This window comes from Purpureocillium takamizusanense, chromosome 2 (assembly GCF_022605165.1).
Source record: "Purpureocillium takamizusanense chromosome 2, complete sequence".
In the NCBI taxonomy this organism is placed as follows: domain Eukaryota; kingdom Fungi; phylum Ascomycota; class Sordariomycetes; order Hypocreales; family Ophiocordycipitaceae; genus Purpureocillium; species Purpureocillium takamizusanense.
This window is the reverse complement of record NC_063069.1, coordinates 5445338-5466125: the sequence shown is the minus strand read 5'-3', so window position 1 is coordinate 5466125 and position 20788 is coordinate 5445338. Positions and strand designations below refer to the sequence as shown.

Here is a 20788-nt window from a genome sequence, read left to right as displayed (position 1 = left end):
ATAAGTATTAAATATTATATTTATTTAGACCTTATTTTAATTATTAATCGCTATTAATATAATAAGGTATTATATCGCTTACTTTAAAGGAATAAAGACTAAAATATAAGCGCTTACTTTAGTTACTTATAGTTTCCCTACTATATAATATAGTCTATAATCTTTTATAGCTTTAAATAAGCTTATAAAAATAGTCTTTACTTTTATAATTAAATATTATAATTTATAGCCTTAAGTATAAATTATATTAATATAATATTAAGCTTTATTACTAAAGTAATAAAAGGTATACCTTAATTACTTTATTAAGGTCTCCCTATTTTAAATTACTATTAAAACTTAAATATATAATAAGTATTCCTTATAGGCGCCTCCTTTCTCTTTATATAATAATCTATAGAATCTTATACTTATTAAGTAATTTATATTATTACTTTATATATCTTATTTTCGATTAAAGTCTATAAATTAATCTATCTTTAAAGCTTTAAATATAACTTCTTAAAGAAAGTAAATATATAATTTATTTCGCTAATATATTTAAAATATTTCTCTATTAAATTAAAGTAAATATTAAACTTAATTAAAAACTACTATTTTTATTATACTACCCTTTAATATAAAGCTATAAATATAGCTTTATAGTTAATTAAATCTTAAAGTAATATATAAGTTTAGTCTTTAAGCTTATCTTAAATTATCTTTAATTAAATTCTTTATTTTTTTTCTTAATCGTTAAAGAAATAGTCTTATTTTACTTAATTATTACGATATATATAATTTAAAGTAAAGATAATCTATTTTTTATTTTATTAATACTTCTTAAATATACTTATAAATACTTATTTTATATCTTTAAATTAATCTTCTTAATATTATAAATTAATAAAGTAACTTAATTTTAAGATATTAATAATTTTAACTTTAATATTATAGTTAGATAATTTAAAAGCGCTTTATTTATATCTTAATAATATTATATTATATTTCCTTATTCTTTTTAGAGAATATTATAATTCCCTTTCTTTATTTTATAAGGCTTTTAATTTTTTAAGCTATTCGATATAAGCTTATATTACTTATATTCGTTCCTTTAAAGTAAGTATTAAAGTAATAAAAGTTATATTAGATATATTTATAGTACTCTTTATAGATAGATCTATTTATTACCTTATACTCTATATAGTATTAACGGCTCGTTAGCTCTTCGTTAATATTATTACTACCTCTTAAGTAACTAAAAGAGAAGCTTTAGGAATTATAAAGTATTACGCTAATCTTAATTAGTAATTAAGTAAGAATAGCGATAGTAAGATTAATATAGAAAAGTAATAATATTTAAGATTATAATAAGATTAAAGCTTATAAGTTTAAGCTTTTAATTCGCTAATAAGATAGGCTTTAATACCCTATAATTTAGGCACGTTATATATATAACTTAATTCCCCGTCTAGGTCTATATATATTCGTTATAAGCGGTATAAGCTAATATTAAAGTTATTAATAGTATTAATACTTAATAAATCTTATATTTATTACAATCTTAACGTATTAGCGTTATAATTAACGCCCCCCTTTACGTTATAAGTATCTTTAGGTTACGCATTAATATACGGTACCTCTATTCCGTAGCTAAATATATATAAAGATAAGGTATCCCGATATACCTCGCGTCTAGGATTAATCCGACATGCTTAATTAGGCAGTTAAGCACCGTAGGATAATCCCTGGGACACCGTAGGAGTAGGGTGGCCCGCTACGGCGGCTCCTGAAACATCCTTTACCTGTTCCGGCAAGGTGATTGTCATGTTGGGCTGGGAAATTCTTTAATGCATGTTCTTTATTGGTTAAAGTTTTGGCGCGCGGTCATTCCTGAACTTTAAGGTACGTATCTTAGGGGGCGGTACTTCGGGTAAATTAGCGCCTTGGCAATTTCAAGGAACAAAAACTCAAGCGTCATCCCAAACGCGCTCTAACTCCGCATTTCTTCGTGGTTTAAAGCGGGCAGCTTTCCACCTGTACAATAAGGGCACCACATGATTCCTTTGCTCCTCACTGTGAGCCCGACATAATCCACAATCCATTCAGTATATGCCACACGATGGCCTTCACACACACCAGCGCGATGAGCCTCCATTATCTCGAGGAGGTCTCTAGTGGATGTGGGGACCGCATCTCATTGTCAATTCGCTGGAACGACGCACGTCTAGTCGTCCACCTCGATCCCTCTGCCACGGGAAACGCGATAGAAGATTCCCTGATCGAAAAATACAACGCCGCATGCATTGTCGAGGACTGCGACGAGGAGGAGGCAATGTCTGAGCAGATCCTAGACGCCATTGTCGAAGCCGGAAGGCCAATTTTTGATCAACTTGCCCCTCGTCCGGTCATCAGTACCTCTGCGCCATCCGACCTTCATTCTCTTCTCTTCCCAAAAGAGTACACCTTTCGTTTTCGGACTCTGGACAACACGACAAGGTTGATTCTCACGGCCAAGCATTCCCCGTCTGAAAATAGGCCAGCACCGGAGCCATTGGAGCAGCCGTTCCATCTCACAATTGGCGAGGGCACGAATCTGCCCAAATTCTCGACCAAAGATATTCGTGTTCTGGAAAAGCTACTCGGCGATGGTTACATTGCCCGTGTTTTAGTAAACGGTCAAGAAATGTGCTCCAAGGTTGGGAACGACTTACGAGCGGACTCCGCGCAGAGGGAACTCACCACCCTCTTGAAGATTACCACCTCACAATACGCGGATGCCCTCCGTGTACCGAAACTCCGAGGCCTAGTGCATACACCAGATGACGGGAGAATCATTGGGTTCCTAGAGGACTATGTCCCCTCTGAGGACGGCTCAGAGCTGTCTAATCTTGGAGATATAGAAACGACATCATCGATTGCCGAGGCACGGAGGAAAAAGTGGGCCTTGCAGGTCCAAGAAACAGTTCATCTGCTGCACCAAATCGGTATCACTTGGGGTGATGGCAAAGCCGGCAATGTGCTCATTGACCATGATACCGACGATGCATGGATTATTGACTTTGGAGGTGGATGGACAGATGGTTGGGTTGAACAGGAGTTGAGCGGGACTATAGAAGGGGATGAGCTGGCTGTGAGAAAGATCTTTGAGTTCTTGGGTGTTTGATGATTGTATTGATTCGTGCACACTATTTAATGATTCGATCGTGGGCAAATGGTAGTATTAGAGGGTTAAGTCTGGACATTCCATATAATACCAGACATTTTCAGGCTCAGGGATAGAATCGAACACCCGCTCAAGAACTGGGAGCCTGGTCATACCATTACGATCGCAGGTATGAACAACGGCACTCGCAACAAGACAAAGGATAGAAAATACTTAGGCTGACATCTCCCCTGACTATCATTAACAGGGCCTCGTACCCCGTGAGGTGCGCGTCGATGTTGGCTTGCTCCTGTTCCACTTTCAATGGCTGCCTCAGGCAGTTAAGGAATGGACTCGTGCACACATGTTAAGCTTGTCCCGGATCTCTCACAAGCCCCCAATGCCTTCAATGCCATCCCTTCGCACAAGATTGATAAGTAATGGTTTCATTCCGCTAAATATTGCGCGTCTTGCTCCGTTGCGCAGATCCTTTTTCTATCGATATGCCCTAAACAAGAATAGTAGCAGCCTATAACCTATAACCTATAATTATTTAATATCTATAAGCTTAAAGCTAAAGCCCCTATTAGGGTATAGGATATACTAAGCTAATAAATCTAATATATAAAGATAACTTTAGGATAACTATATAGTAAAGGGTTCCCTATAAGTAGCTATAGTAAGCGCTAATAGTAATTTCCTTTACCCTATTATTATTAGCGTATATCTTTATTTAAAAATAAATACTATTTAGTATCTTATTAGCTTAAAGGCGCTCTTTTATTAAAGCTTTATACTTATTAGCGGGATATAGAGTTATAAGCGATTTCTTATTGCTATTTATATTTATCTTTTACGATAAGTTTTAAAAAGCTTGTCCTCTTAAACTTTTATATTATAAATATTAAATTAAATAGAAATAAATTTAAGCTATATTTTAATATATTTTAATATCTTAAGTTTAAGGGTATATAAAGTTAATTTAAAATAAGCTATAAATGAATTTTAATTACTTAAGTATTATATAATAACTTATAAATAATAGTTTTAACTCTTATTATTATATTATATTATTAACTTATATAAACTATAATTTAGTATTTATTTATTATATAAGTTATTAATATATATATATATATATATATATATATTTAATTATTAAAAGGCTATAATCTTTAAGCTTTATAGCTTAATTAATAATATTAAATATAATATAATATTAATAACTTATATATTTTTATCCTTATATTTAATTTTAATTAATATTATATTACGTATTTTTTTCCTTTTAATAAATTAGTCTATAATCGAGATAAAATATAATTAAAACTAGTTCATTCGCTTAAAGTAATTATATATATAGGTATATTAAAAAAGCTAACCTATGCCCCCCTAACCCATGCCGTAGAGTAGAGGTCAGCTTTTATGGGGTAGCATAGGTCGGGTTAGATCCCTATTGGGGGCTGAGGTGAGCTCAGCACTCGATAGCCTTAGCTCGCTCTAGTGCCGTAAACCAGGTTAAAAAGGGTTAGATCTCACGTCATCCCGTGAATGATACCCATGGCAGCCACTCACTCAATCCTCGATTCTGGCGGTGCGCGATCGGCGGTAGCACCGCCGCGCGATATGGATGTTTCCTTGTTCAGAGGCTGCACAGCGGCTGTGCGTTCTCTCCCTAAGAGCTGTCAAAGCGATAGCCCGCTGCTTGGAGGCCGCGAGGCCGAAATGCCATAAAGAGCATCCCGTCGCCGTCTACCAAGCTGCTAAGGGTCGACAAAGAAAAGCGTGCACCATCTGACATACCTCTTCGCAATGGCTGCAAGTCGTTCATCTCCTTCTTGTCCGTCGCAGCCGTGTCGTCCGCCAGCGTGTCTCATCGATTGGATCCGCGGGCAGACGCAAAGATACAATGGGGCCCTTGCAACCAAACGATTGTCAACACGACGCTCCCTACCGAGTGCGCGGACTTTACCGTCCCCCTCGACTACACAACGCCTAGCAGCAAGGAGACCATCAGGCTCCAAATCGCCAGGATCGAGGCAAAGGTACAGCCCGCCAGGGGCACCATTCTGATCAACTTTGGAGGCCCCGGCTCCAACGGCCGAACCAGCCTGGGCTAGCAAGGAGGCCTGCTGCAAGTGTATGTACTCCCATGTCCCATGGGAGTGCTTGCTCACGAGTAGCACGGCCACTGATGACGGGAATTTTCAGTCTTAGCGGTGGCGAGTATGATCTCGCGGCGTTTGATCCCCGGTGAGTGTTTGAACACCCCGACTGCTTGCCTTCGCGATGCGACGAGATGACTGACGACAGTGGGCAGTGGCACCGGCAATACCATACCTGAAGTGTGTTACCGTACCGAGGCTTCTAAAGAGAAATTTCTTGCCGCTTCAAGCATGTGGTACGACGCTTCTGAGACGAGCTTGGCGCAAATGTGGAAGCAGGCGACGACCAATGCCGAGACCTGCTACGCAGCGCACAACAAGACCCAGCCCTTTCTCGGAACTGGGTCTGTCGCTCGAGACCTCATCAGCGTTGTTGATGCGCTGGGCGAGGATGGCATGCTCCGCTACTGGGGTACGTACTGCTCCAGACTTCAAATCCGATTGTAGTCAGGTCGTCTGCTGATGCACAATATCCTACTCATCAGGCTTTTCATACGGCACCACCCTGGGCGCCACAGTTGCGTCCGTGTTCCCCGACAGAGTTGACAAGATCATCCTAGACGGCGTGCAAAATGTCCACGACTATTACCATTCGCCTGCGTACGTCGTATTACATCGACGGGCCAGGCGTGGAAAACGAAGCTAACCAATACTTGGGGACAGCGACTTTGAGGAGTGGTCCGACGCAGACCGGGTGTTCTCCGAGGTGTTCCTCAGCTGCGTCAAGGCGGGAACGACGCTTTGTCCCATGGCTGGAGCAAACCTGACCGGCGAACAGCTCGAGGATGCCGCCTGGAAGTTGACGGAGCATCTCAAGACCAACCCCATTCAGGTGAACGGGAGCTCCCCTCTAACGTACGCTACCATGCGTGGCTTCTCCGCATACGCCGTCTATGGCCCAAACTCGTGGACGGCTTTGGGCGCGATATTGGCGCAGATAGCCGCCAACCGAACCCAGACATCATCGTTCAGCGAATGATACAAAGCCCTGGTAGAAAGATTGACCGAGTCCATTTTCAGCTACCCGCCGCTCTACGCCATTCACTGCGGGGACAGAACCGTTCGGTTCAAGTCGCTAGACGATTTCCGACCGGTCCAGGAGAAGCTGTCCAAGATAACCAAGGTTATGGACGGAACGGACACCGACCTCAGCATGACGTGCGGGCAGTGGAAGTCCCAAGCCGTCGGGGCATACGCGGGCAACTTCCAGGCCAAGACGAAGAACCCGATCCTCTTCGCCACGAACAGGTACGACGGGCACACCCCGATCCGGTCGGCTCAGAACGTCAGCGCCGGGTTTGAAGGGAGTGGAATGCTCGTCGTGAATGGCTTTGGCGTGAGTACTCGTCATAGCAGTGCGTGTGTTGTAGAAGAAAACTTGGCTGATACCCGGAACTTATTAGCACACAACCCTGGCCCAACAGTCGGTGTGTACAATTCAGCAGACCGTCGCGTATTGGCACAACAGGACGCTGCCGGCCAAGGGGTTCGTCTGTGAGGTAGACGCAGCCCCGTACGGCGATTACGCCTGGGCCAATGCCACGCTGGCGTACGATCGCAAAGCCAACAACTCCGGGCCCGGAGGCTCAGGGGCTCCTCCCCCTCCGAGGAGCGCCGCGTCGCAGACGAGCCAGTCACTTGCTATGGTGCTTTTTGCTATTGGAATCGTCTTCGCGTTTGGTCTACAGTGAGACGACGTTGGATCAGGCCAAGTTTTTGAAGCTACGACTGGCATACGCGACAAGCATTCATTTTTCATGGGCTCTCGTCCGCTTTCGTATAGTGATGCCATTTGATGCATACTTTGGCTTGGTTGATTGGCCCTGGAGTGTTGGCAGTGATATTGTGAGGCTGTCACCCCTATGAGACGACTTTGGATGCGTTTCGCAGCCGCGTGTATCCCGTTGCGCCTCACAAAGAGGCCTCAATATGGCCATCTCAAATGCAATCCCGTCGCCAGTTAACTTGAAAGCATGAAGTTCCGCGGAAAGCTTCCAGCTCATGATGGTTTCACGGATATCCAAAGTTGTTTTCCCTTGGGGCCCTGGAGTCCCAAACCTTCTAGTTTCATCATATCGTCGTTTGTACGGGTACGGTCCACGTCAATGTCGAACTGCTGGTACAGCGCACATGCTGTAAGAGCGAGTTGCGCCCGGGCGAGATGCATCCCGATGCAATTACGTGGCCCAGAGAGAAATGGCCGTTGCATCACTTTCATCGAGGCAGTGGGATTCTCCCATCGTTCCGGTGTGAACTCCAGGGGTTCGGGAAAGACAGTAGGGTCGCGCTGAGTCGAGTAGGGCTGGCTGCTGACGCCGATTCCCTGTGGCACGTATCTTCCAGCAATGATCTTTCCTGGTGAGATGCGAGGCGCGCTCGCAGATGCCGGGCCTCGTAGGCGTAGGACTTCTTGAATCACGCAGTTTAGATACGGCTGCATCGCGACTCGTCAGCGACGCTGCAAAGTCTGCCTGCCGTCGGCACGGGTCTACCGCTTACCAGATTCATTGTGGTTTCCAGGTCTGGCGACACAGACTTGTCCGGAAAGGATCGACGAACCTCCTCTGCCAGCCGAGCGTATACCGCGGGTCTGATGCCGACCTCGTAGATGAGGTAGATGAGAGTAGTGGCGGTTGTCTCGCTCCCCGCCTGGAGGAATAAGACGGCATTCTCGATGAGCTCTGCATCGGAGAAGGACTTGTTCGTGCTGGTGCCGGCGCCCGCAACCTCGCTGCCCGAGGCCTCAGAGTCTTGGGCTTCCATCATTTGTCGCAACAGGCCCCCCGTGTCCACATCCTCCGAGGCAATCCGCTCACGAAAGTCGTCTATACAAGCCCGCACGGACTGCACGATGCGCGGCCTTGCCTCCTGCGCCGCCGCAAATACGCCAAACGGCAAATACTTTGCCAAAGGGAACATGCCGTACAGAGGCGCGATGCTAAAGTACGCCTCCATGTCTCGGGCGTCGTCGCTGTTCTTTCCACCGAGAAGGTCGAAGGACTTGGCGAAGCTGAGCTGGCTCATGATGTCGAGGTACAAGTCGTGCGTCAGGCCATGGACGTCGACGGGCTGTGCCGCGGAGCGAATCCTCTCGCAGAACAGCCTCGCCTTGGCGTTGATGTCGCCGACGCACTGGCTGACGCCAGCGGCGGAGAATTGGTGGGCGAGCAGACGGCGCATCCGGGCATGTTCGCCGCGGTCCACGGTCGTGAAGACGGAGTGTGCAATGTTCAGCTTGATTCCCTTGTAGAACCGCGCGTCTTTGTGGCAGGGACTGGAGCTCTGGCCGTAGATGTCTTTGATGGAGGCCTCGTCGGCGAAGGACAGCTCGTCCGGTCCCGTGCGAACCACCGTGCCGTATTGCTTGTGCCATTCGTAACGGCTGCTGGTGGCTTTCCCTGCCAGCATGATGACGAGGCTGTACAGGCCAGTGACCTTCGCAAGAAAAGGCCCGGGGTACGAGGCCAGGGGATGCAGGTACAAGCGATATGCGAGCAGCCATGCCAGGCGAGCAAGCACAACGGTGGCCAGACAACCCAACAACGCCGGCCAGGTCATTGCCTGCCCCAAGATGGGCTGCATAGTGTTGAAGATGGCCCACGCGTCAACAGGAACGCTGAGGAACCCAACATGAATGAGGAGAAATTGCCGGTGTGCGCAGGTTGATCGAATCACGGCAGCGCCATCTTTTAAAGAAGCAATATGTTTGGCCCCCGGCAATGCGGTTTCGACAATCCACTATAAGCGCGGGCATTGCCGAAACGGGGATCGAGCCTGTCGCGCAACACGAGCCACGACACGCCGCAATCCAGTGGGACAAGCAGTAGCCTCGGCACCGAGAGCAAATGAGGCCATCGTCGTTGTCCCTGCCGCGCCCAGGACATCGATCAATGGTGGTGGAGTCTGGCCAAGACGGCGCAGGAGCTCTGGGGGTGGCTTGTTCATGTTGGGGAGGTAAGGGGGGCTTGAAGGTGGGTGATGGTTGCGAAGAGAACGCCGGAGCTGTAAGACGGTCCCCCCGCACCTTGAGGATGGACGGCATCAACCCATGCCCAACTTCTCAATTGTGATTCCCAACTTGTCGGCAAGGTTCAAACTCATGGGCACGCAGTTTCCAGCGTAATCACCGCAGCCACCTATGCAAGAGGCGCGACGTGGCTGTCGGCTGTCACGACCTGGCCGACGCGGACGACGTATTCGACAGGGCTTTGCGGTAGCGACGCCAATACGGACTCCATCGTGCCATTGTAACATCGTTCGTTCTTCGGTTCAATGCTGGCATGGAATAAAGGCGCTGACGATGATTTAACCAGCCCAAGTGGAACTCGAGTGACTGCGCGTAATCGCTGGAACCGATGTCGGCTACATGGGCGAATCTTGTTGCGATGAGAACACGAGTGCTGAGATGTCAGGCTCAGGGCGGTCCGCGGCAACGCTTTGACGTCAGCGCAAGATAGAGTCCGCCCACTTCAGCGCCCCTCGCTTTCCCCTCAGTTGGAGGTTCGTCAGGCCGGGAACGTTGCAGAGGTAGGGGCAGCTAGAGAGCTTGACCCTTGTAACGTTGTAACGGTAGGCGGGACAGGGGACGTGAACGATTTGAGAACGACTGAGAGCCGTGTAAATGCATTTGATCCTGTCTAGAGACACTTCTACTGAGTCTCTTGAAGGTCTAAACATGAGATGACAAGATGATCGAGGACGATGCAGACGCTACGAGTTATATGTATGTAAATGAAGCTTCTCTGGAGTCTATCCGTACGCAGTGTCCGTGACGCTTGCAGGCCTCGTTCTCCGGCAGAAGCTCCAGATGACCCCCGCACCCCCAGCGGTTCACTCAACTGGGGTCTGGTGCTAGTTATCTTCAAAGAATATCCACTCGGCCCAGTTCCCCGCACTCCCTGCGTCCGTTGTTCCCCGTCAGTATCCACCTGCTCTGGATCTCTACGACACGACGGGAATAATCTTGGCCGATCATGAGGTACTGTTGTCAATGTATGTCCAGACACCGTGATCTTCGTCCCGGCGGATATTTATAATGGGGTCACGCAGATGCATATATAAAGTATAAACCGTTTCCCCTTGCTGGAGTTGTTGCATTGGCAATCCTCACGGCGGCTTCAGCGTCAACCATGGTTCATCTCAAGAGCGTGGCATGCCTCCTGGCACTGCTTGCCGATGTGCAGGCCAACCCTGTCCATGTCCGCGACGACAAGGGGCAGCAGCAGCAAACGGGCCGCAAGCTCCCCCAGCTGTGGCCGCCTCCCCAGCAAATCACTGCCACCGGCTGCGGCATCTCGCTCAACGGGGCCGTCACCATCGTGACAGGCAACGCCACCGACGCCGCCACCATTGACACAATCAAGGCCGTCGTCAAGGCTGCCGGCGGCCGGCCAACGGTCTCGGCCCACGCCACCAACCACGGCACCCAGATCTTGGTCGGCACTGAGACGGACAACGATGTGGCTGCCGCCGCTGCGAAGAGCCTCACGGGCAAATCCGCCGATGGGCTGGACGCCGACGGCTACGTCCTTGCCACTGGCAAATATGAGCATCAGCCCACCGTCGTACTCAATGGCGTTGACACCCGCGGCACCTTCTACGCGTCCCAGACGCTCCGTCAGCTTGTCGAGGGCCGCCATGGTGTCCCAGGCGTCAAGGTCCGCGACTGGCCGCTCATGGCCATCCGCGGCTCCATCGAGGGCTTCTACGGCGTCCCGTGGTCTCATCAGGCGCGTCTCGACCAGTACGTCTTTTACGGAAAGCACAAGATGAATACATACATATACACGCCCAAGAGCGACTCGTTCCTTCGCGATGACTGGCGTAAGCCGTACGGCGCCGATGACTTGGCCCAGCTCAAGGAGCTCATCACCACGGCGGAGGCGAACCACGTCGACTTTACCTTTGCTCTGTCGCCGGGACTGGACCTCTGCTACTCGTCCGACGACGACTTCAAGACCACCGTTACCAAGTTTGATCAGGTCCGCGGACTGGGCGTAAACAGCTTCTACATTGCGCTCGACGACATCCCGCTCAAGTTCCACTGCGACTCAGACAAGGCCAAGTGGCAGGACAACGGCGACTGGCACTGGATAGCCGATGCCCAGGCCTATTACCTGAACCGCGTGCAGACCGAGTACCTCGAGGCCAACGGCCTCAAGAACCTGCAGACCGTGCCGACCAACTACGCAGGAAGCCAGCCGGACCCCTACAAGGAAGAGTTCGGGACGCAGCTGAACAAGAATATTAGCATCCAATGGACCGGCGAGGGCGTCTTCTCCCCCAACGTCACCGTGGAAAGCGTCGTGCGGGCCGATTCGACCTACGTCACCGACAAGCTGTACTTTTGGGACAACTTCCCCGTCAACGACGGCAAGACCAACCGCCTCTTCCTCAACCCGCTCACCGGCCGTGACCCCGAGCTCTACAAGCACCTGCTCGGCTTCACCTCGAACCCGATGGTGCAGGCGTATGCGTCCATGATTGCGCTCGCCAACTACGGCGACTACACGTGGAACGGCCCTGCGTACGACGCCGACAAGTCCGCGGCCGCGGCCTTGCTGGAGCTTGCGGGCGGCGAGGGCCACGTCCATGACGCCCTCGTCGCGTTTGTCGACCTCAACCAGAACTGGCCCTACCGCACACCGACCGTCAACGCTCCTCAGTTGAACAAGGACATTGCCGCCTTCTGGGCCGCTCGAAAGGGCTCAGCCTCCGACAACAAGGGTGGCACGAAGGCGCTGCGCAATCGCCTCGCGTTCATCACCACTCTCCCTGACGTTCTGCCCCGCCTCGCGATGAAGGGCTTCGCTGCGGACACGGCGCCCTGGTCGACGCTCGCGATGCAGTGGGCGACTGCGTGCCAGCACCTGGTGGCCATGCTCGATGCTCTCGATGACGGTGACAAGACCAAGGCGACCAAGGAGTTCAACACGGCTCAGGAATGGGTCAACAAGACCAAGGCCAAGACGGTCAGCGGTCTCGACGATAATGGCAAGGTCATCCCCAACGCCATTACGCCAGTCACTGGCGACGGCGCGTTTGACACGTTCCTTGCCAACGCTACGACGATTTATAAGCAGTGAGAGAGGGGGGATCTAGCTACATGTAGTGATACATGGGTCGGGGGCTTTTGATGAGCAGCATGCATCGCTTGTTTGCGCATCACCCCCTATGAACATATTTGACCCCAGGGAAATGGTTTTACTCCTTGCCGTGCATGATGCGTTGTTGAACAGAGGTGATCTCATCGAGTTGTCGTTCTATTTGCAAACACTGAAATGGGCGCGTCCGCCTGCGGGCCAAGAACCAATGCAACGATTGGGTTGAACTAAAATAGCCAGAAGGTCTCCGTAAGAAGTGACATTATCATGATCGTTCAAGAGCAGCCGCGCAAGAGTCATTGAGTCGTTCGAGACACTGCCCATAACAATGCTGCAACTTCCCCTACTGCAGGGTAGCCTACGTTTCTTGGTACATATCGACGCCGAGTGTAAGCCATGCATCGTCCCTTTGCAGCTAGCTGATTGCGGAGCCGCCGCCACCAACACTTCAATTTTTGCACACGAGGACAGTGACTGTATTTCCTTGATTCATGAGCTACGATACGTAGAGAGCGACGCCGGTCTCTTTGTTTTTCATCATGCCTTGGTCGGCACCGCCGCCGCCGGAACCTTGGCGGGGGCAGGCAGGTCAATGGGCTTGTCCTCGCCATCCTCCTTCATGCCGCCCAAGATCATGGACTTGGGGGCCATGGCCTGCCAGAGCTCCGGGTCGGTAAAGGCCTTGAACTTCTGGTCGTGCCACTGGCCGGCGGTGATGGCGCGGCCCTCGGAGTCGATGAACATGGTGTCGTCCTCGGCGCGGAGGAAGTAGGCGATGGAGTAGCGGTGCTCGGTCGGGTCAAAGGGGACGACGCGGTGGATGCAGCTCTGGAACTTCATGCCGCTGGCGAAGCGCAGCGAGTCGCCCACGTGCACGAAGGCGCAGCCGGGCTTGGGCGCGACGAACCCCATCTCGCGCGCGCCGCAGGTGCCCGGGGGGCGGATCTGGAGGCCCCACTGCTCGCTGAAGAGGAGGGTAAGCGTGCTGATGTCGGTGTGCTTCTGGTGGCCGATGCGGTTCTCGCCCGCCAGCTCCGAGGGGAGGTAGTGCATCATGGACAGCTGTTGTAGTGGTTGTGGCGAGGAGGTGAGGCCAATGTGTTAGCCCCTGGCCGGCAAGGAAGGTGTCACGCGAGGGGGGGAGAAAGGGAAAAGGGAAAGGGAAAGGAAAGGAGAGACAAACAGTCGTCGTCGACGGGCGCTCGTTGCGGTGCGAGTTCTCGAAGCGGCCGGCGCCCGTCAGGTGCAGGCCCGTGGACAGGGCCGACAGGATCACCTTGGTGACGGTGTTGCAGCTGCCAATGGCATTCTCGAGGATCTGCAGGTCGCCGCTGTTCTTGACCGTGGTCGGGATCTTGGGGCTGTCGCGCTGGATCTCGTCCCGCGAGACCTTGAGCATCTCGTATCCGTCCTTGGTGCCGGCTGCGACGCCGGTGCGGCTGCCCACCGGCTCGTAGCTATATAAGAGGAGGGGTGTCAAAAAGGGCAGTCTTATAAAGGTTCGCGATCAAAGTGGGCAACGCACCCGAGATGGGAGGAAATCAGGCCAAACTCATTCTTGGCCTCCAGCGGTGCGTCGAAGAAGCGCTTCATCAGCTTGAGCGTCTCCTGCTGGTCGGCCAACATGCGGCGGCCGTCGATGCCCTGGAGGTCGAGGTAAAAGTACCCCTCCTCCAGACAGGCATTGACCACCTTGTCGATCTCAGAGGGATCCTGGGAAAGCAGCAGGCCATAGTTGATGGTCTGCATGGACCAGACAGGCACCTTCTTGCCCATCCAGTCGATGGTCTGCGGAGGGTCGAGGACGGGGGCCATGATGGATGATGGTGATGTTTTGCTGGGAATCAACAAGTGTGTTGTTCAACGCGTGCTGGGTATTACGGCCAAGACTGAAGATCTGGGGGCTGCCGGTAGAAGGCTCAACGAAGAGATGGACCAGGACTCGGGTTCCACGGATTACGAATGTTGAGCAATATATAAACACCAGCGTAGGATCGCTCGTACTCCCTAACGCGCGCCAAGCTGAACGGTGATGAGGGGCTTGCATGCAAGCACAGGCACTGCAGCAAACCCCCACTTGATCGAGCTTCCCCCCCTCTTCCTTCGTCTCATCAAGTCATCAACAACACCACGCATGCACTGGTACTGGATGCTTGCTAGCGTTTTCTTTGTCAAATCGATATTGCCCACCCGCACGTACATGTACATCCCCAATCTGGACAGGGCTCGGAGTGGCAGTGTATGCCGATGGATCCCCGTTAGCGTCCCCGTATCCGGTAGAGTTCAGTTGTGGTGCCCGCGCCCCTCCCGTACGGACACGGTTCCCCTTGGCGGCTGGCCGGGCTACCTACCACGTTCGTTTTTAGTAGTTTGTTAGTAGCAGACCAGACATCGCACCTCGATGCTCTGTCGAGACTCGCAGTCTCTGTATGCGGTGTCCTCAAACGCCGAGTGCAGCGCCCGGCGGGCCACGGTCTCGTCCGAGTCGAAACACTTGATAAGAAGCACGTCCTCGGGCGTCATGCCGTGCTTGTAGTGCCACCGATGCCCTGCATTGTGGCGGACGACCCACGACTCGCCCACGAAGCCGTCTTCTGTCATCTCAGCGCCCACCAGGTCCGCGTCGGGCACGGAGCTCGAGTCGGCCACGGCAATGGGGTCCTTGAGGATGGGTCGGATCGGCCGCCACACGTTGATGATTTGGTACCGCTTCTTCATCACATCCTCTGCTTCATCGGGAAGCTCCCAACGCAGCCGTCGCTCGGCACCCTCGTACGACTGGTCGACGTGCGTCCTGGTGACTGGTCCGCGGTTGGCCAGGTTGTGCAGACCGAGGTGGTGCCATTGCGTTGGCCCCCGACGCACTTTGTGATTGAAGATGTGAACGCGACGTGCCCCCGTCATGACCTTGATGAGCTGCTCGCACTCGGGGTAGTAGATGGCCCGTATCTGCCCCTCATCCGTGAACAGCTCCTCGCGGCTTTTGTGATGGCAGTACTGAAACCCCTGGCCGTCGAGCGTGTAGCGATCCTCGTCGCCGCTCACGTCCGAGACGACGAAGTCGTGAGCCTTGTGAGGCCGCTTGTTGCTGATTCTGCCCTTGCCGATGAAAATGGGCGTGGGTTTGGAGCCATCACCGGGGTCGTCCCAATAGTTCAGCGTGGTCGCCACGTGGTGTTTGTCGACGGCCATGATTTGAGGTCTGGTGTTGGCTCGATGGATTCATTCAGGGGGGGAAAGAGAGACAGGTTCAGGGGCTTTAGAAGCCGTCTCCAGGGCCCGATTTTAGCGGTCGACAGCTGACTCAGCCCTAAAACGATTCTCTTTCAGGGCACGCCTTCCCCCCTAGAATCATCGTGAGGGGGCGTACGAAATATATCCCCCCCATCGCAGTCTCCCAGGCCCTCGATGATGGAGGAAGACGACGGCTTCATTCTCGTCCCCAGACCGGGAGCCGAGCAGGCTGCGGGTCGCCAAAGCGCTCCCGAGTACCTGTCGGACATTGACAAGTTCATCCACGGTCTGGAGCCTTCACTATGGCCCTTGAATACATTCATCCACTACAACCCGGAGCTGGGCTACGAGGAGTACAAGGCCCACGATGCCTTGACCAGCTTCATGGACTCACACGCAGGCTGGAGTGTTACGCGATCGGCGTTTGGTATGGAAACGGCATGGCTGGCCGTGTATGACAGCGGCAGACCCGGACCGGTCGTGTCATACAATGCAGAAATGGGTGTGTTTTGTTCGCATTTAATTGCTCTGTACATTGCTCTATGCACATGCTTACAGGCCAATGCTATCTAGATGCGCTCCCTGGACTCGGTCACGCCTGTGGTCACAATCTCATCGCCGTGGCTTCAGTCGCCGCAGGTCTCGCTTCGGCCGAGATGCTGCGACGGCACCGTCTCGGCGGAAAGGTCACCATCGTCGGCACGCCGGCCGAGGAAGGTGGCGGAGGCAAGATCAAATGTCTCAATGCCGGTGCCTACAGGGACGTGGACGTATCCATCATCTCTCACCCCGGGATCCTCAACAACAGCCCCATGGTTCGCACAACCGCCTTCACCCACCTCAACGTCGTGTACCACGGCCGCGCAGCCCATGCGGCTCGCAACCCATGGCGTGGCATCAACGCACTCGACGCCATGGTGGTCGCGTACAACGCCGTCTCGATGCTGCGCCAGCAGACGCGGCCAGACGACATCATAGGCTTGCAAATCACAGACGGCGGGAACAAGCCCAATGTCATCCACGAGCGTGCCGGTGGCGTGGCCGTCCTGCGCGCCACCAGTGCTTCCAGACTGCGCGAGCTGCAAGCCAAGGTCGAGGCGTGCTTCAGGGCCGGCGCCGAGGCCACCGGGGCCAAGGTCGACATCGACGTGGTGCCGGGCTACCTGGACCACGTTCCCAACAGCGTGCTCGCAGGAGCTTTTGCCAAGTACTGGCAAGCATTGCCCGACGTGCCGGAGCCGCCTTTACCGCTGCCGGGACAGTTCACCTGGGTCAAGGCCAGTACGGACCAGGGCAATTTGAGCTATGCTCTGCCGAGCATGAACGTCAGCTTTGCCATTCCTCCGGGCGTCGATGGTGGACAGCCGCATAGCCCGGACTTTGAGAAGGCTTCGAGCACCAGAGGAGCCTTCGACAGGGCCATGAGGGTCGCCAAGGCCATGGCCGGGACGGCTATTGAGGTCTGTGCGACCCCTGGGCTGTTGGACCAGGTACGGGCGCAGTGGAGGCGGGACATGGCCAGGCAAGATGGACCTTGAGCGGCATAGCTGAAAGGCCATTCAGCTCTGGGCAGAGTTCCTTGCGCCGCGTAGTTGTCTGCGCTTCCCTGAGACCTGATGCCATCTGAGCTTGGCCTAGGGTCTGTGCTGCGCGTTCAGACTAGACTAAATAATGATACCGTCGGGCTGGCTTATTAGCTGACCCAATTTGATGACACACAACGTGTTGTAGCCTTTTGCGGACAGCTCGAGTGGTTGCCAGCGCCAATGCTGCAGCTTGCTTCAGACTTTGGGACTGAATGAAAACTTTCTGCGCCGACCCATGAGCATGTCCATCTTCGGCATCAACTCCTGTATGCGAAACGGTTTCGGCAGGACATCATCCTAGAGTCGTCAGTAGGTGCCGCTTATGCGCACTGTTTCGTGGGCCGGGAATGCTTACAATGCCCGCTGCCTTGGCGTTTTTGATCTGCTCCGACCGCGCGTAGGCCGATATGCCGATGATGGGGATGTGTTTTGTAATGGTGCCGTCCCTCTCATACTCTCGGATCCTCTTGGTGCAGGTGATTCCATCCATAACCGGCATCTCGAGATCCATAAGGATGACAGAAACATCAAGACCACAATCCTCGTGACCAACCCAATATCGCGACTTCTGCAGCGCGTCGAGGGCCTCACGGCCGTGGTTGGCCACGCGGGCCCTGTGGCCGGTGTTGCGCAGCTGCTTTTGAAGAACCCGCTGGCTGATGACATTGTCTTCAACGATCAGAATGTCAAGCGCGGGGTTCGCGGGTGCCTCTCCCTCCGGGCCTGGAGCGGGAGCGATGGTCGAAGCCTCAGTACTGCGCCCGGTCTCGGCGGCAGCTGTGGCATGCTCCCTGTTCCCCTGTGGCCGCGTGCTCTTGCGGCCCTGGATGTAGAAGCAGAGATTGCTGCTGCCCGTCTCCGTCCTCGAAACGCCGATTTGACCGCCCTGCATCTCCGTCAGAATCTTGGCGATGAAGAGGCCGATACTTGAGCCGCTCTGAAGTCCGTGCGACCGTCGGTTCCTGGGCTGTGAGGTATCAAAAAGCGCTCGCAACTGGTCCTCCGTAGGACCCGGTCCGCTATCCTGCAGCAAGCAATGGATATTGATCGCCTCTCCAGTACCCCAGTCGTCCTTGCTGATGTGTATGCCCCCTGTTCTCTCTTTACTGAACCTCTCAAAGTAGAAGACACCCTGGTCGGCGACGTCGCTGATGTCTTTGGACGCGCTCATTGTCAACGTGATGGTACGCTTTTCTTGTCCTTGGGCCGACTCCATCACTTTATTCATCAAGTTGGAGAGCACCTGCTGGAGTCGGGGTGGATCCATTTTAATCTCTGAGATGTCGTATTTGTCGAAGCTTTCGTCCAATTTGAACTTGACTTCGATGCCCAAAGATGTGAGGTCCGGCTCAAGCATCCTAAGCGTTTGTTCAACGACCTTGATTGGGTGCTCATCGACAGGCGTGATGGATAAAAGGTTGGCATTGAGCTTGGCGAGGATAATTATGTCGTCGAGTACTCGCTTCTGGTGACTCGCGCAGAGGTTTATGGTCGTGGCCGCCTCCAGACAGCTTCGTAGTTGTTCGTTGGTCCTGTCATCGTCTCGCTGCGTCTCGAGCGACGAAAAACTGTTGACGACTTGTTCCGCGCACTGGAGGACTACAGACAGCGGGTTGCGCATTTCGTGACTGATGATGTCGATGAAACTGCTTTGTTGGAACCTCAGATCTGTCGCCCGAGCTTGTCGTTCGGCCTGTGTATTTTCGGCGCATTTTTGTGATGTGATATCTGTGAGATAACCGAGGATACACGGCGGCACACCCTCAGCCTGCTTCTCGAAGGAAGCCGTCAAGCGAAACCAAGAATCGCCGGACAGGTTTGCTCCCTCATCGTCGTGGCGGAACTGGAAGTCGACAGAAAGGGCTTCTCCGTTGGTGACTAGCCTCCGCCACGCAGCTTCTAGTGTTTGTCTGTCTCCGTCTCTGATATTGTTCATCCAACCTGTCGCCGTGTCATCAATGTTGTCGGCCTGTCGTCTGGATATCTGCCGCCACATCTTGTTACAGTAAGTGATGTGCCCGTCAGCGCCCGCCATGAACATTCCCCACGGCGCGTGTTCGGCCAAGCGCGAAAACGCGCCCTCTGCAACTGGTTGATGCTGATCTGCCTCCAGGCCGTTCTTGGCGGGTGTTGTTGAGCGCCTCATTGAGCTGACCTCGTTGGGGGTGTTGGGGTGTAAATGATTCGGTCGATATGTATCATCTAAATCGGGGAGGTTGTTACCCGAACCCGAACTGGGCGGATGGCCAAGACGACTTGAGAGAGCAACCGAATACTCCGACCAGGGCAGCTGATTGTCGAGCGGCTGCTGGGCAGTTGACGAAGGCATCGCCCTGGCTGACGATGCCCGTGCTTGAGACATGCTTGTCTGCCGCTCTCTCTCCGCCGTCACTGGGACATGGAGGGCAGGGCAGCAGTGAGTACGACCAAGAAAATGGAACAGAAAGACAAGGACACCATGTCCGAGAACCACGGTCGCGGGCATCCAAGCCCGTTCATTTATTATTCCCGACTCGAGCAAGACCCGCGCGGGTCGACAAACGCCACCAAAGACGGTGCTAGGATTGAGTTCTGGCTATTCCGGCTTGGGTAGGGCTGGGTTGGTCCCTGTCCATACGGCCGGGCCTTTCGGCTGTCGTACCAGGGCATCTGCCGGTGCGACCGTCTTGCTTCGGCGCCAGAGGACCGGAACGCTCCGCCACATGCAGCGCCGATGGGGTTCATGTTGCGTGGCTTTCGACGGGGTTGACGGCACTCTCCATCCTCCTCGTACATAGTGTCGGGACCGTCGACGCGCTTATACTCTTGACGTGGAGGTTACAACGCCAGATAAAACACGGAGGCCTTCTGTGATCCAAAAGTGCACGCATAGGACTGCCTAATGGCCAATGCTCTCCGTTTGTGAGGCGATCGTTATACGCGCCTGGATTTTGAAACGGGGCACTCGCCATGACCATTGTGCGAATTACGCCCGCCCCCGTCAAGAAAATAGCATCGTGTGTTTTTAAAATTTTGCTGGAAACGTTGCTGCTACCAACGCGCCTTTGCGTCGTTACAGTGTCCCAGGGGGCGTTGTACATATATATGAAGGCCAGGCGCTCACTGACAAGCACCTTTGACTCCATCGTCGCACATGAAGCGCGTCGCAAACCACACTTCACCTAGGCTACGTCCACACGCCCCAGACGACCAGTAATTCGAGACGACGCCCGAGGCAATCAATTGCTCCATCAGCGCTTTAAAGATGCGAGGCGTCCACGTTATTTCAGTCGCGGTCCTCGCGCTTGCGGCCTCTTCGAGCAGCCGCGAAGTCATGTATTACGCGAGACCGCTTGATCCCTGGATGGGCTCCTGCGCCATGCTCCACAACCAATGCGAAACGTCCACGATACCAGGCGATATAACACACAAGACTCGTTATCACGCCGATGTGTTGGAATACCTCTCGGGGAAGCTGGCACCGGTTCCGGGAAAGACGGAGTATAAGAACAAACAGCGTATCGCCTGCTATAAGCGTCATCCTCGGGCACACTCTGGGTTTTGCCTCTTCGCCGACGGACACCCAGAAACCAAGAC

At 52.5% G+C, this 20788-nt stretch overlaps 10 protein-coding genes across 10 annotated transcripts; 6 read left to right on the top strand and 4 right to left on the bottom strand.

The window, feature by feature from the left end:
- Positions 1-1998: 1998 nt before the first annotated feature.
- On the top strand, positions 1999-3375 carry JDV02_003468 (uncharacterized protein). Its single transcript, XM_047984597.1, has one exon. It carries the CDS (start codon positions 2102-2104, stop codon positions 3143-3145), a length of 1044 nt encoding a protein of 347 aa, XP_047840571.1. The 5' UTR covers positions 1999-2101; the 3' UTR covers positions 3146-3375.
- A 1375-nt stretch (positions 3376-4750) lies between these two features.
- Positions 4751-5244, top strand: JDV02_003467 (uncharacterized protein; the record flags this gene model as incomplete). The annotated part of the gene is made up of 2 exons (XM_047984596.1): positions 4751-4786; positions 4822-5244. 2 exons carry the CDS (start codon positions 4751-4753, stop codon positions 5242-5244), a joined length of 459 nt encoding a protein of 152 aa, XP_047840570.1.
- Positions 5245-5520: 276 nt separating this feature from the next.
- Positions 5521-6268, top strand: JDV02_003466 (uncharacterized protein; the record flags this gene model as incomplete). The annotated part of the gene is made up of 3 exons (XM_047984595.1): positions 5521-5701; positions 5775-5889; positions 5953-6268. The coding sequence occupies 3 exons, from the start codon at positions 5521-5523 to the stop codon at positions 6266-6268; spliced, it is 612 nt and encodes a 203-aa protein (XP_047840569.1).
- A 174-nt stretch (positions 6269-6442) lies between these two features.
- Positions 6443-6980, top strand: JDV02_003465 (uncharacterized protein; the record flags this gene model as incomplete). The annotated part of the gene is made up of 2 exons (XM_047984594.1): positions 6443-6625; positions 6693-6980. The coding sequence occupies 2 exons, from the start codon at positions 6443-6445 to the stop codon at positions 6978-6980; spliced, it is 471 nt and encodes a 156-aa protein (XP_047840568.1).
- Positions 6981-6993: 13 nt separating this feature from the next.
- JDV02_003464 (uncharacterized protein) lies at positions 6994-9081 on the bottom strand. Its single transcript, XM_047984593.1, has 2 exons — positions 7789-9081; positions 6994-7723 (listed from the first exon to the last, which is right to left on the bottom strand). The coding sequence occupies exons 1-2, from the start codon at positions 8869-8871 to the stop codon at positions 7289-7291; spliced, it is 1518 nt and encodes a 505-aa protein (XP_047840567.1). The 5' UTR covers positions 8872-9081; the 3' UTR covers positions 6994-7288.
- A 1265-nt stretch (positions 9082-10346) lies between these two features.
- On the top strand, positions 10347-12412 carry JDV02_003463 (uncharacterized protein). Its single transcript, XM_047984592.1, has one exon. The coding sequence runs from the start codon at positions 10419-10421 to the stop codon at positions 12372-12374; it is 1956 nt and encodes a 651-aa protein (XP_047840566.1). The 5' UTR covers positions 10347-10418; the 3' UTR covers positions 12375-12412.
- Positions 12413-12929: 517 nt separating this feature from the next.
- JDV02_003462 (uncharacterized protein) lies at positions 12930-14207 on the bottom strand (the record flags this gene model as incomplete). Its single annotated transcript, XM_047984591.1, has 3 exons — positions 12930-13454; positions 13576-13849; positions 13918-14207. 3 exons carry the CDS (start codon positions 14205-14207, stop codon positions 12930-12932), a joined length of 1089 nt encoding a protein of 362 aa, XP_047840565.1.
- A 558-nt stretch (positions 14208-14765) lies between these two features.
- Positions 14766-15584, bottom strand: JDV02_003461 (uncharacterized protein; the record flags this gene model as incomplete). Its single annotated transcript, XM_047984590.1, has 1 exon — positions 14766-15584. One exon carries the CDS (start codon positions 15582-15584, stop codon positions 14766-14768), a length of 819 nt encoding a protein of 272 aa, XP_047840564.1.
- Positions 15585-15747: 163 nt separating this feature from the next.
- Positions 15748-17449, top strand: JDV02_003460 (uncharacterized protein). The gene is made up of 2 exons (XM_047984589.1): positions 15748-16128; positions 16200-17449. Exons 1-2 carry the CDS (start codon positions 15801-15803, stop codon positions 17162-17164), a joined length of 1293 nt encoding a protein of 430 aa, XP_047840563.1. The 5' UTR covers positions 15748-15800; the 3' UTR covers positions 17165-17449.
- Positions 16127-19358, bottom strand: JDV02_003459 (uncharacterized protein; the record flags this gene model as incomplete). The annotated part of the gene is made up of 2 exons (XM_047984588.1): positions 16127-17509; positions 17568-19358. The coding sequence occupies 2 exons, from the start codon at positions 19356-19358 to the stop codon at positions 17408-17410; spliced, it is 1893 nt and encodes a 630-aa protein (XP_047840562.1). The 3' UTR covers positions 16127-17407.
- Positions 19359-20788: the final 1430 nt, after the last annotated feature.